Source organism: Lampris incognitus, chromosome 11, assembly GCF_029633865.1.
Source record: "Lampris incognitus isolate fLamInc1 chromosome 11, fLamInc1.hap2, whole genome shotgun sequence".
Classification (NCBI taxonomy): Eukaryota; Metazoa; Chordata; class Actinopteri; order Lampriformes; family Lampridae; genus Lampris; species Lampris incognitus.
Window position 1 is genome coordinate 29,039,419 of NC_079221.1, and position 12,369 is coordinate 29,051,787.

Sequence of the window (12,369 nt, forward strand, 5' to 3'; positions counted from 1 at the left end):
GAGCATCACATTTGTGGGGTCAATTAAACGCTCAAAATGGCCAGAAAAAGAGAACTTTCATCTGAAACTCGACAGTCTATTCTTGTTCTTAGAAATGAAGGCTATTCCATGCGAGAAATTGCTAAGAAATTGAAGATTTCCTACACCGGTGTGTACTACTCCCTTCAGAGGACAGCACAAACAGGCTCTAACCAGAGTAGAAAAAGAAGTGGGAGGCCGCGTTGCACAACTGAGCAAGAAGATAAGTACATTAGAGTCTCTAGTTTGAGAAACAGACGCCTCACAGGTCCCCAACTGGCATCTTCATTAAATAGTACCTGTTAGAGCCTGTTTGTGCTGTCCTCTGAAGGGAGTAGTACACATCGGTGTAGGAAATCTTCAATTTCTTAGCAATTTCTCGCATGGAATAGCCTTCATTTCTAAGAACAAGAATAGACTGTCGAGTTTCAGATGAAAGTTCTCTTTTTCTGGCCATTTTGAGCGTTTAATTGACCCCACAAATGTGATGCTCCAGAAACTCAATCTGCTCAAAGAAGTGCCCATCCAACCAATCCAACTTGTGGGAGCTGCTTCTGGAAGCGTGGGGTGCAATTTCTCCAGATTACCTCAACAAATTAACAGCTAGAATGCCAAAGGTCTGCAATGCTGTAATTGCTGCAAATGGAGGATTCTTTGACGAAAGCAAAGTTTGATGTAAAAAAAAATCTTATTTCAAATACAAATCATTATTTCTAACCTTGTCAATGTCTTGACTCTATTTTCTATTCATTTCACAACATATGGTGGTGAATAAGTGTGACTTTTCATGGAAAACACGAAATTGTTTGGGTGATCCCAAACTTTTGAACGGTAGTGTATATACGTATATACTTTCCACCTAGCTAAGATAAATCAGGCATCTGAAATACTGGCATTTGGTATGGGTACTGATTGAAGGAAGGGGAGATGTGCTGAAGGAACTACCTTAACGTCTGAACACAGTAGGGCCTGCAGGGTGGGATGGGAGCCTGGTGGCTTAAAACGACTTGACTGTTTAAATCCACAACGAAATGAGAAACACATGAAGGAATGGATGTGAGAGACAGAGCTCTCAAAAGTAAGACCAGATATTAAAACTCAAGATGCAGTAGTGGAGTTTATGCAAGATGGGATTCATTTCCCTTGATGGGTAATGCAAATCAAGCTAAAGATACACAGAGGAACTCAAACACTAGAATAAATTAAAAATCAGCCACGTGCCACAGATGGCTAAGATTTTTCACAACTTCCTTTTTTAGGATATGGGAGCCCAGAAACAATCACAGCAGGACTGATGGATGTGACCCCCCCTCCCCCTATCCACCCACACACACATGCATGCACACACATGACCACCTCAAGAAACAGAGCTGGGCAATTTCATAACAAAACATTGCTTAACAGAGAAAGAGAGCAGTGGAAGAGAAGAACCCATCTGTGTTGTGTAGAAGGTTTGGCCAAAGCTCTGCCGCATTCAGCAGCACTCTTCTTCTGTATACGGGTGTGATGGGTGTGGAGGTGACTCATTTCAGCTGAATGATCGACTCAGCACAGCTGGAATTTGACCTTTCTTTTCTTCTAAAAAATAATATCTAGAGTTGAACATCAGAAGAGCCACATTTATTTGGGAAAACAAACGCTTTCACTTAAATGGCTCTGGGAAGGGAATTTCGACAACAGGTTGTACCACTTCAAACCCCCCCCCCCACTTAGTCCTGTTGGCAGTAAACACAAAGTAAGAATGTGTTGAAAACCAAAGTATGAAGAGACGTGTTCAAATAAAGTTGCATACATTGTAACATTTGCTACCAGTACTTGCATAACGTTGGTATGCCCTGTGTAAATCACCTTTTGATATATTTTGAACACACGTTTAGGGTCAAAAGTCCACACACAACCAGTAAAGCCAGTTGGTTGTGTGTCACGAAGGGACAGGTAAGCAGAATGAGCCGGTGCACAGACAGAGGGCAGTCTTATTCTTTAAATTACTTTTACAGTTTATTCAAAGAAAGAAAAAAAAACCTTCAGGAAAATACAGGACTTCCTGTCATACACAGAAGAGGACATAAGTTAAGAGTAGCATGGCAGAAACAGCAGAGGAAAACATGTCGCCTGACGTCCGAGCCTGAAGGGAACGTAACTGCAACGTTTCCATGTTGAAGCAGCGTTTTGTAACTACCCGAAATAACCGACATGTGTGTACTTTGTTCTGTGAGTAGGTTATTTTGAGGGGGGGTTAACATCCATTACAAAATGAGCTAAAAAAAAAAACAAGATGCAGGAGCAAAACATAAATATTGTGATGCACACGAGTGTAACAAAAACATAGCCTCTGTAAACATTTTTTCCACCTAAGGGGAAGCGTTATAATTTTAAACCACTGCAGCCGTATAGTTACGAGTACACAGGCTTACAGAAACAACAAACTAATGTAAAGCTTCTCAGCTAGCACAACTCAGGGAATACACAACGCTTCAAGTGAAATGTAAAAAATAAAAAAAAATAAAAAATCCAAGTAGTGGTTTTCATTGTCATTAGATTTACACGCTCTAACAGTCGCCCTCTTGGCACTTTCTCCAATGTTAATTCAGCAAGCGACCATTTAACAAGAATTAAAGTCCCCTCCACCCCCCACCCCCAATCCTAATAACAAGGTGATTTTTGGTGAAATCACCAGAAAAAGGCCTTGTTAAAAACAAGCAATACACTGGATTTGCAGTGAAGGGAGAAAAGGCGGGGCGCTGAAGCATCAAGACCTCAAGCCCACAAGCATTGGGGTCCACTTTGTCTGACGGGGTTTTCATTCACATCAAAATAAAGTTTTGTGAAAAAATGAGTGACAGCGGCCATTTCACGGGACTAAACATACCTGTACATGACCTGTTATGTTGGGGGAGGGGATAAAACGTAAAAGTCGTGTTTTTTTGGGGGGGGGATTCCCCCCAGTCTGTGTGTTGCTGAGGAGATGAGTGCATCACCCCCAGCACGGCCTTCCAGGGAACTCAGAGGCGTGTGCGAGGGCCTACGCCTAAGGGATGCTGACGGTTACTAGCCGTTCACATACTCAGACTACGTAAACTGCGGAAGGATAAGAAAGGAAAAAAAAACCCCCAAAAGATTCCTTCCCAAAAAAAGTGGGTTTCCGTCGTCTTCACGGAAACAACCGGTAGCTAAATGGTGAAAACAAATTAGTTTTTGCTCAGTGTTTTGCTCTTCCGTTTCGAAGCGCCAAACATCATCATCACAACGCGTTCCGTTTCTCCCCGCCAGGCGGAAATGTGTTATCAGGTTTACTAACAAACTGTGATCCACTCTCTCAGATTATACAGACGTTTCCTCTCTGGCTCTGACGAAAACCTCTCACAATGGCGTTTTCTGTGGGGTGGGGGGGGACCCCGCTCATGACTGTGTACGAGTTTGTTAAAACAAGTGGAGAATCCCAAAAAACCCATCCGCACTGAGGCTTCGCTGTTGCAGGTTTTCAGCCGCGTTAACTTGAAATTGAAACATCTAAAACTGATCACTTCTGACAAGACACAGCTAAAAGAAATTACCTCATGCCTTGCACCACCACAGAGTATATGTCTTTCTACATTCTTGACACTTAGTGCATTGCATTCATATTATGGAACAAAAGAAAATAACGAAATAGAAGGGGGGGTCCACCTTTAATTTTGCTTTCTGTAGACTAATGACGAAAAAATTGCTGACCATGTGTAGCCTAACCTTTCTGCCCCCTAAAACGTACATTGCTGATGCATACCACCTTTTTTCCTTCTGTCTCTTAACCCATTTATAACCACACACACACACACACACACACACACACACACACACACACACACACACACACACACACACACACACACACACACCTGTACTTTGTCCCTCCATTTTCTTATTCTTTTTTTCTGTAATATATTGGACTATTCACAGCAGTACTAGTTCGTTGAGCTTTAGGGAGTTTGTTGGTTTACCCCAACCAGGTCCAGGTTGCCATGTTTGACCAGGGGGAAGACAAACATCACTGCTGACGCTACCCATGAGATTAAATGGAATTTTTATTACACTGTACATAGACACCATATTTTTGGACCATGCCCACATCACTGGGTATCTTCGAAAGCCTTTCACAGTTCTGTGGGTTCTGAGTAAAAGCAAGCAAACTGTGGACCATGTGAAATGTGTGTAAATCTTTAAAAACAAGGTAAAAGACATGTTGAACTCCACATAGTTACATTTATCTTTAGGGAATAATAATAATAATAATTCCAAAAAATACTATTTCAAAATCCATCTGGTTGAACATCTCTTTCTCACTCACAATAGTCCTCCTTTTTAAAGCACCTGTCCCAACAACACAATACTCAACAACACACACACATGTAGAGTCCTGTCAAGAAACTACCAGACTTACGGCAAAACCTAGAAAGGCCCCTCCCACTCACTGTCGCCATGACAGCACCGAGCCCAAAGCCAATCCACTGGCTCACATGCTCCCCAATGTCCCGCCTCTTTCTCTCTGACTGACAGCTTCAACCTCTAACCAGGAAATCAACCAAACAGATGTTCACATACACTACTGTAAGTGTTAATACCATGGATTCCATTGCCCACGAGCCCACTATAGCAAGAGGGGCAAGGGGAAGTGTTGAGGTGGTCAGGGTCAGGGCTCTTAATAGATGCAGAGTTGCAGAAAGTCGTCGTCGTAGTAGAAGTATTAGTAGTAGCGAGAAGACCCCAAGCCCATTGGCCAGCCCAGGAGCAAAAAAGCGATGCGTCCACGAGGGGAAATGTATCCGCAGGGCGATGGCCTTACGCCTTCACACCCCAGGACCATCCGACAAACACCAAGAAAACAAAACGAGAGGGAAAAAAAAAACAGAGGGGGGAACAACAAACCGTTTTTCCCTTCCCTCTTCTATCCACATTTATTTTTCACACTAGAATTAGTTTTACTTACTCTCATCATCAGTTAATCTTAAATTTAATCATGTATGCATTTCGTCAGAACTGGCATTTCATGGCCAGAAGGGGTAACTACTACGTGACTCAAGTGGCCAAGGTCGTGTGAAAGACGGCCCAGTTAGCACGAGGGGGTTGTATCAACGGGGCAGAAGTTGCTGCGTATTTGTCTGCTGTTGTTGTCGTCGTCGTCGTCGTCACCATAGCCTCGCTGCTCTGAGAGTTGGTTTTCCTTTTTTTATTTTTTAGGTTGGGGTTGTCCCCGGGCTGAATCGCTGACAAGACGTCGACGGTGAGTGAGGGGGTAGGGGGTCCAGTGTTAGCGAGGGAGCAAGGGTGAGGGGGCCACCTCTACCAGCTGAGCAGGTTGGTACGCCCAAGGGTCATAAAGTAGACCTGGCTTGAGCCTCCGGACCGCACCGAGGCAAAGAACACCTGAGAGAGAGAGAGAGAGAGAGAGAGAGAGAGAGAGAGAGAGAGAGAGAGAGAGAGAGAGAGACAGACAGACAGACAGACAGACAGACAGACAGACAGAGAATGAGGGAAATGCAGACAGATAAGTGCACAGAGGCACACACAGAAAGAGACGTGTATTATAACAGTGACAGAGAGAAACACAGAGACCGATCCACATGGCTAGGGGAATTGTCTGTCTTCCTTTGCGCCAGTGTGACAAGTATAAACACAGACACATGTCTATTATAATGGGCAAAGAGACAGACAGACACACACACACACACACGCTCACACACACACACACACACACACACACGCAAACAGTTCCACACGGCATTGCAGATAGACAGGCGTATAGACAGAAAAAACAGGCCCATGTTCACGTAGAAACAGATGTACACCAAGTGAAATGTGAAATCATCCCATTTGCTGACCATTTTGAACGTCTTCTTCAACCAATTTACAGTGCTATACTAATATGCGGTGAAGATGAATCATAGAAAAATAAAGGCATCTTTTGCCTCTTAAATTTCTTCTCAGAAACGATTTGAGGCAAAGGAGAAAATGTCAGTCTCACGGAAAGTCAGATAAAGATTAAAAAGGCAATCTGTTTCAAAACTAATCAGGGGTTTTTGTATTTTTTTCCATTAACAACTACAAAAAGGAAGTATATTACCATAAGTTACACTCCATGTGATGCCCATTTTGTTTCTTGAATGTACAGCGTAAAAGCATTTAGGAACTACAGAGAGAGCTACTAAATTGCCCCTAAATCGACTACATTGTTCCTAGGTGTGAATATGTGTGTGTGTCGGCCCTGTGATGGACTGGCGGCCTTTCCAGGGTGTCTCCCCGCCTGCCGCCCAATGACGGCTGGGATAGGCTCCAGCATTCTCGTGACCCTGAGCAGGATAAGCGGTTTGGATAATGAATGGATGGATGGAGAGCCAGCAACATCACTTCTGACAAGTGCAGTTCAGATGACCCCACTTGGCCTCTCATAAGACAAGAGAAATTACAGTCACTTTGATGAAAGAAAATAGGGATCTAGCTGCTGGAACATTTTTGGCCGGTTACAGAACGAAAGATGCGTGCACATCCTGTTACAGAACAAAAGACGCACCTCCATGTTGAAGGAGTGACAGCAATACTTGAGACTGCAGCGCATTTCTATCCCTGACAGAACCAAGAAAATGTATTTTTGCTGATTGAGCCTTTAAATTATGCTGTAAAAAGGGCAAAGATGAATTACCCAGCATACCATTGATCCTCACTGTTATGTTGGGGAGAACATGATGATAATGTGTCAATGTTCCCCACCACCATTTACCACTCTGCAAACTAAATGTTACGTCTATTGCCTTTGGAGCACAAAAACCCAGGAAAAGAAACTGGTTTAGATAGCAGTCACCCCTTAAGAACCAGCGTGCAACCTTGCTTTTGCCATTATAGGCATAGGGATGACTCGCCTGGGAATCTGAAGCTGGCACAGTTGGCCTGATCTTTAATAGCACATCTCAAAAGCTGCTTTTTAAGTTTTGACTTTTATTACTCTGATCCTTGTTTCCTTGTCATATATCCATTCAAATTTTCTCTATTCATCATGATTTATACTGATTTATCTATTATACCAATCTTTTTCAAAAGTTTTGCTTTTGTTGTTGATTCCTTTATATTTTGTTTTTGAAAAAAATATATAAATAATACACATTTATGACATGATTACCATTTTGGATGATTACTCCACCAAAGCAGAGAGAATGGTGGGTAAGGCAAACGAAAAGGTGTATGGCGAGTTGTATGAGAGGTTGGACAGAAGGGTATCAGCAAGAGTTAAAGGGAAGGTTTACAAGATGGTTGTGAGAACAGCTATGTTATATGGTTTGGAGACAGTGGCACTGACGAAAAGACAGGAGGCGGGGCTGGAGGTGGCAGAGTTGAAGATGCTAAGATTATTCATTGGGAGTGACGAAGAAGGACAAGCTAAGGAATGAGTATATTAGAGGGACAGCTCAGGTTGGACGGTTTGGAGACAAAGCAAGAGAGGCAAGACTGAGATGGCTTAGACATGTGTGGAGGACAGATGCTGGGTATGTTGGGAGAAGGATGCTGAATATGGAGCTGCCAGGGAAGAGGAAAAGAGGAAGGCCAAAGAGGAGGTTTATGGATGTGGTGAGGGAGGACATGCAGGTGGCTGGCATGACATAGGAAGATGCAGAGGACAGGAAAGAGATGGAAACGGATGACCCGCTGTGGTGACCCCTAACGGGAGCAGCTGAAAGAAGTAGTAGTAGTCTCCATCAAACACTTATGAATGGCCATCTAAGTAGCTTAGATGGCCTCTCTTGTGATGATTGCTTCTCATCTAAAAACTATGTTAAGTGTTTTCTTGGCAAGGCACAATGATTTCTCATTGTAGTGGAATCACTAGCAGATGAGATCAGCAGGCCTCCCAAACTGCTGTGTGTGTCATTGCAACTGTGCGCATATTAATATGTCACCATGTTCGCCAAGTATGTACACACACACACACACACACACACACACATGCATTTTACCACTGTAATATGCAGTACTATGTGTTTTAGGTAATGGAAGGGGAACAAATGAGTGCGTCTTTTTTGCATGCATTTGCATACATGCATCAGTAGACACACACAGATACGGATCAATAACGGATAGAGGCCTCACCTTGTCGTTTCTCTCACAAAGGAATTTGAGTCTCTGAGCCCTCTTGTGCATGAAGACTCCGTCCAGGTGGCCGGTCTCTACCGAACGGATCTCTATGGCCTTTTCTCCCCAGCCCATGATCTGGTTGGAACGGATATAAGCTGTTGGGGGGGGGGGGGGTTGGAGAAGGAAGGGAGAGGACGAAAGGAAAGAAAAAGAAGAAGAAAGATGAGTAGGACAAAATGAGAGGAGAGAAGGGAGAGATAATGTGTAAGACAAAGCAAGAAAGCAAAACATGGAAGGAATGGAGACAGAAGGAGCAGTGACCAATTAATATTAGCCAAGCTATATTCATTAGTTTGACTGAATGACATGCAGCCCAAATGTCCAAAGTGGGTTTGTGTGTATGCGTTTTGCGTTTGCCTTGCTGCTGTAAAACATTTGAAGCTCGGGTCTCATATGACTGTCATACTTTATGGGTATGTGAATGTGCGTGCATTTACGTGTGTTTGCCTTTGCTTGTTGTGTTGCGTGAACTTTATGCACAGTATCTGGTCTCGTGGCTGTACATGTGCGACTTGTTTACACGCTTGCTATCAGACAAGTTATCAGTGCAGTTGCCTCTGAGCAGCAGAAATACAATAGGCCATGAGTGTAAAGCAGCTTCAGGCTGAAGTAGAAAACTGGACAGCGCGACGCCCATTGTTTGGCCAGGAATAAGGTGGTAGTATCGCGCAATTAAAGAGCGGACCCCTATGGTGGAAAAGAGCACTGCAGGCTGTTAATGGGCTGTCTCACTGTCTAAACAGAAACGTTAAGGTGAGGGATAGCCAACGTTATATCTAGGCTACGTTTTTTTATGTGCATGCCTACTGGACATTTTGACCGGCAAGTTTTTATTTTTCCGGTTTTTCATAAATTTTACTGGTCAAAAACCGGTATTTACTGGCTAATGGAAACTGCGGTCGCGGGCATGCTGGAGCCTATCCCAGCCGTCATTGGGCAGCAGGCGGGGAGACACCCTGGACAGGCCGCATTTTTAGTAATATTATGAACTTTGAAGTGAAAATGTGCGACATAGCTTCTGCTGTAAACAAACTATATGAACAATGTATACAACACTACGGACGAAGGTCCTTGCAAAGAAATGTGCTATGGACCTACTGATATGTTTCACCCTCACAATTAATGGGAAGTTTGTTTAGAGTATCCACCAGCGTTTGTTGGCTCGATTTAGCTGCAGGTTCAGCTTTGTTCGAGCTCAACTCTGGGTGGTGTCGAGCAAGATGCGCATGAATATTGGTTGTATTATTGCAGTATTTTACTTTTCCATGGCAGACTTCGCATACAGACATATTAAGATCAAGCTTCCCGTCAACTCTGTCGACTCTTAAGTGATTCCACACTTTGGATTTAAAACGCGACGGTGTTGCATGCACCTGCGGACATGCGTGTTCAGCCATGTTTATTTCTCTGTGTCACTAAGGGAGTTCATGGACATAGCATGCAAAACTATAAGGAAGCCCTCGGTAAATTTCAATTGTTATTACCAACGTTTTTCCAAAAGGTAAATTACCAAAAATCCCCTATTTATTTATTTTTTACATTTTTTTGAAAAACATTTAGAAAAAAAAAACGGTTTTTGATCAGCAAGGCAATCTAAGAATTGCCATCATCAAGAATTGTGATTTGTAACTGAATCGATTTTTCCCCCCAGACATAGTATGTGTACAGATACCACCCACATGTGCCTGTGCTCACATACATCTGTAATCATGAGATACACATATGTGATATGTGTGAGATAAGGATATGTGCATATGCACTGTTACATAAACACACACACGTGGGCACAAATGAACACTTACCCACTGAGGTGGGCATCTCCCCCCACTGCAGCACCACGTCTTTGGTGATGCGTCCATAGGTGTTGACGTACACACCCTCATCTTCGTAGCACACCAGGAGCTCAATGCCGTCTGTGTTGGGCAGGATGATGATGGCGTGGGACTGGATACTGGTCTGGATCTAAAAGAGAGTTCACAAGAGACAGCCTTTTTTTCCCCACCACAATGTTATATAGTATTTCCATCACAAAGAGCAATTGTGGCTAAAATGATGGTCAAAGATTCAGAGCATTCATTTTTATCTTTTACAACCTGCTGGTTAAATGAAATGTTTATCAGTGTCAAAATCCTCAAATTCGATGGGTATTAATGGCAGGACCTAAATTCATGATATGTTATAATGCACAAGTGTCACCAAGAGTCACTCATCAGCACAGAGTTCTGTATGTATAGATCCAGATAAAAAATGTTCACCTTTTGTTAGCCAAGGGTTGTTTAGAATAATTTACCAAGAAACATACTTCCTTTTTTTAAGATTTACAGTAAACATCTCCTTTTTTTGTTTACATTTGTTGGCAGCCATATATTTATGTAATTTGCCAATTATTTTCTTCACTCATTTAGTCGGTGGTACATTTAATTGGATTACTTCCTGCAAAGCACTGTTTAACTTTTCTTTAGTTTACCATCATTATAACAACTCTGGCAGTGTTAGTGCTGCATCCAGCCACTGAGCTACACAGGAAATGGAAGTTGTGTTCTTTCAAGTAGATTTCAGATGACGTAAAAAAAAACAAAACAAACAAAAAAAAAAATCCAGACGCCACTCTTTCGTGTGACGTAAATACATGTCAGCAACAAAGTGTATTTCTGTGTGTGTTCTTACATGCGTAGGCAGGTAGATGTCATAGACAGCCCCTGAGTCTACGTCCACGGCATGGAAGCCTGAACAGGATCCATAGATGACCTTTAACCTCTGGCCCTCTTCCACAGTTAGGTCAACCAGTAGGGGCTTGTGCACCAGGTCACCAAACGACTAAATCAGATTAGTTAAGACAACAGCGGAAGAAAGATGAAGACAAAAGATATACATTTATTTGGAGGCTGTAGAAGAAAACACACAGGAGGACACGCTATCAATAAGACAGAAAGACAAAAAACAGAGGATTACAGCTCAATGCCTCAGAGCATGTGAATCAAGGGGGCTCATTCAACTTTTCACAAATGTGAATTAGTCATTCAATAATCACCCATACGGTAAACAAATCGTCTTCTTTTTTCTGGAGTTAGCTACTAGGTCCCTGTCTGTGAATGTTCTCATTCATCCAGGTCATGGTTATCCAAAGGAGTTGAATCAAGTGCAACTGGACTTGGTATATGGCCAAGTTTATACCAAGTCCAGTTGCACTTATTCAACTCCTTTGGATACTAGGTCCCTGTGCACCAACTAGCAAATTCTGATGAGGAAAAGTTGAGACGCATATTTTCCAAACACAGCGTCTCGGTTGCTTTCAAACCCCAAAACACGTGGCACCAGAAATTGGTTCAAGTCAAGGATCGGGTCCCCTGGCACAAACAAGAGCAATATAGTGTACGCTGTTAAGTACCGAGAGGATTGCCGTGACTTGTACATCGGAGAAACCAAACAGACACTGACCAAGACGATGGCACAACACAGGAAAGCTAACACATCAGGCCAGGACTCCGAAGTCGACACCCATCTACAGGCCAGTGGCCACGCATTTAAAAAAGACGAGGATGTGCACATCCTTGATAGGGAGGAACGCTGGTTTGAACAGGAAGTCAAAGAGGCCATCTATGTGAAGAGGGAAGGACCATCCCTGAACCGAGGGGGGGCTAAGAATACATCTGTCACCAACTTACAATGCTGTGATTGCAACTATTCCCCAATCCTCTGTGAATGGTACACATGGTCACTGTAACTCTAGTTAATGGTCACGGCAATTTGCACATGAAACTGATAGTTATGTTCGGTCATTATGCTGTATTGTTTATAAGGGGGGGGGGGGGGATACCTGCAGTCAGTTGAGACTGAAGAGGTCACTTAGATGAGTGATGAAATGTTTCTCCCAATAAACGTTATGTCCAGATGAACTGATCCAAATTTCTGTGATTTCCTTACCTGGATTATTGAGCGTGCATCAAGACTTAACCTCTTACGTTTTAGTACTCACCTTGAAGGCCATGAACTTATGGTAGGGCTTTGGTGCCCAAGCGTAGACCTCCACTGAATTTTTCAGCGCCAAAACCAAAAATTTGATCCTCTCATATTTCACTAGGGAGCAGAAAGAGAAAGCGGACACAAGAGAAACTCGTAATAAGACTTTATTAGCATAAGAGTTGCAAATTGCAAACAGCTAAAATGTGAGTAAATACTGTATGCGACTGGCAA

At 43.0% G+C, this 12,369-nt stretch overlaps 1 protein-coding gene across 3 annotated transcripts in view; it reads right to left on the reverse strand.

Annotated features, from left to right (window-relative positions):
• Positions 1 to 3,912: 3,912 nt before the first annotated feature.
• LOC130120757 (mitogen-activated protein kinase kinase kinase kinase 4-like) overlaps positions 3,913 to 12,369 on the reverse strand; it is a 157,328-nt gene continuing 148,871 nt past the window's right edge. For all 3 annotated transcript variants that reach the window (XM_056289475.1, XM_056289474.1, XM_056289476.1), the window contains 5 exons: positions 12,152 to 12,252; positions 10,843 to 10,992; positions 9,978 to 10,137; positions 8,131 to 8,270; positions 3,913 to 5,418 (listed from right to left, as the gene is read on the reverse strand). In XM_056289475.1, the coding sequence (XP_056145450.1) occupies positions 5,335 to 5,418; positions 8,131 to 8,270; positions 9,978 to 10,137; positions 10,843 to 10,992; positions 12,152 to 12,252 (635 nt within the window). In that variant the 3' untranslated portion in view covers positions 3,913 to 5,334. The remainder of the gene's footprint in view (positions 5,419 to 8,130; positions 8,271 to 9,977; positions 10,138 to 10,842; positions 10,993 to 12,151; positions 12,253 to 12,369) is intronic.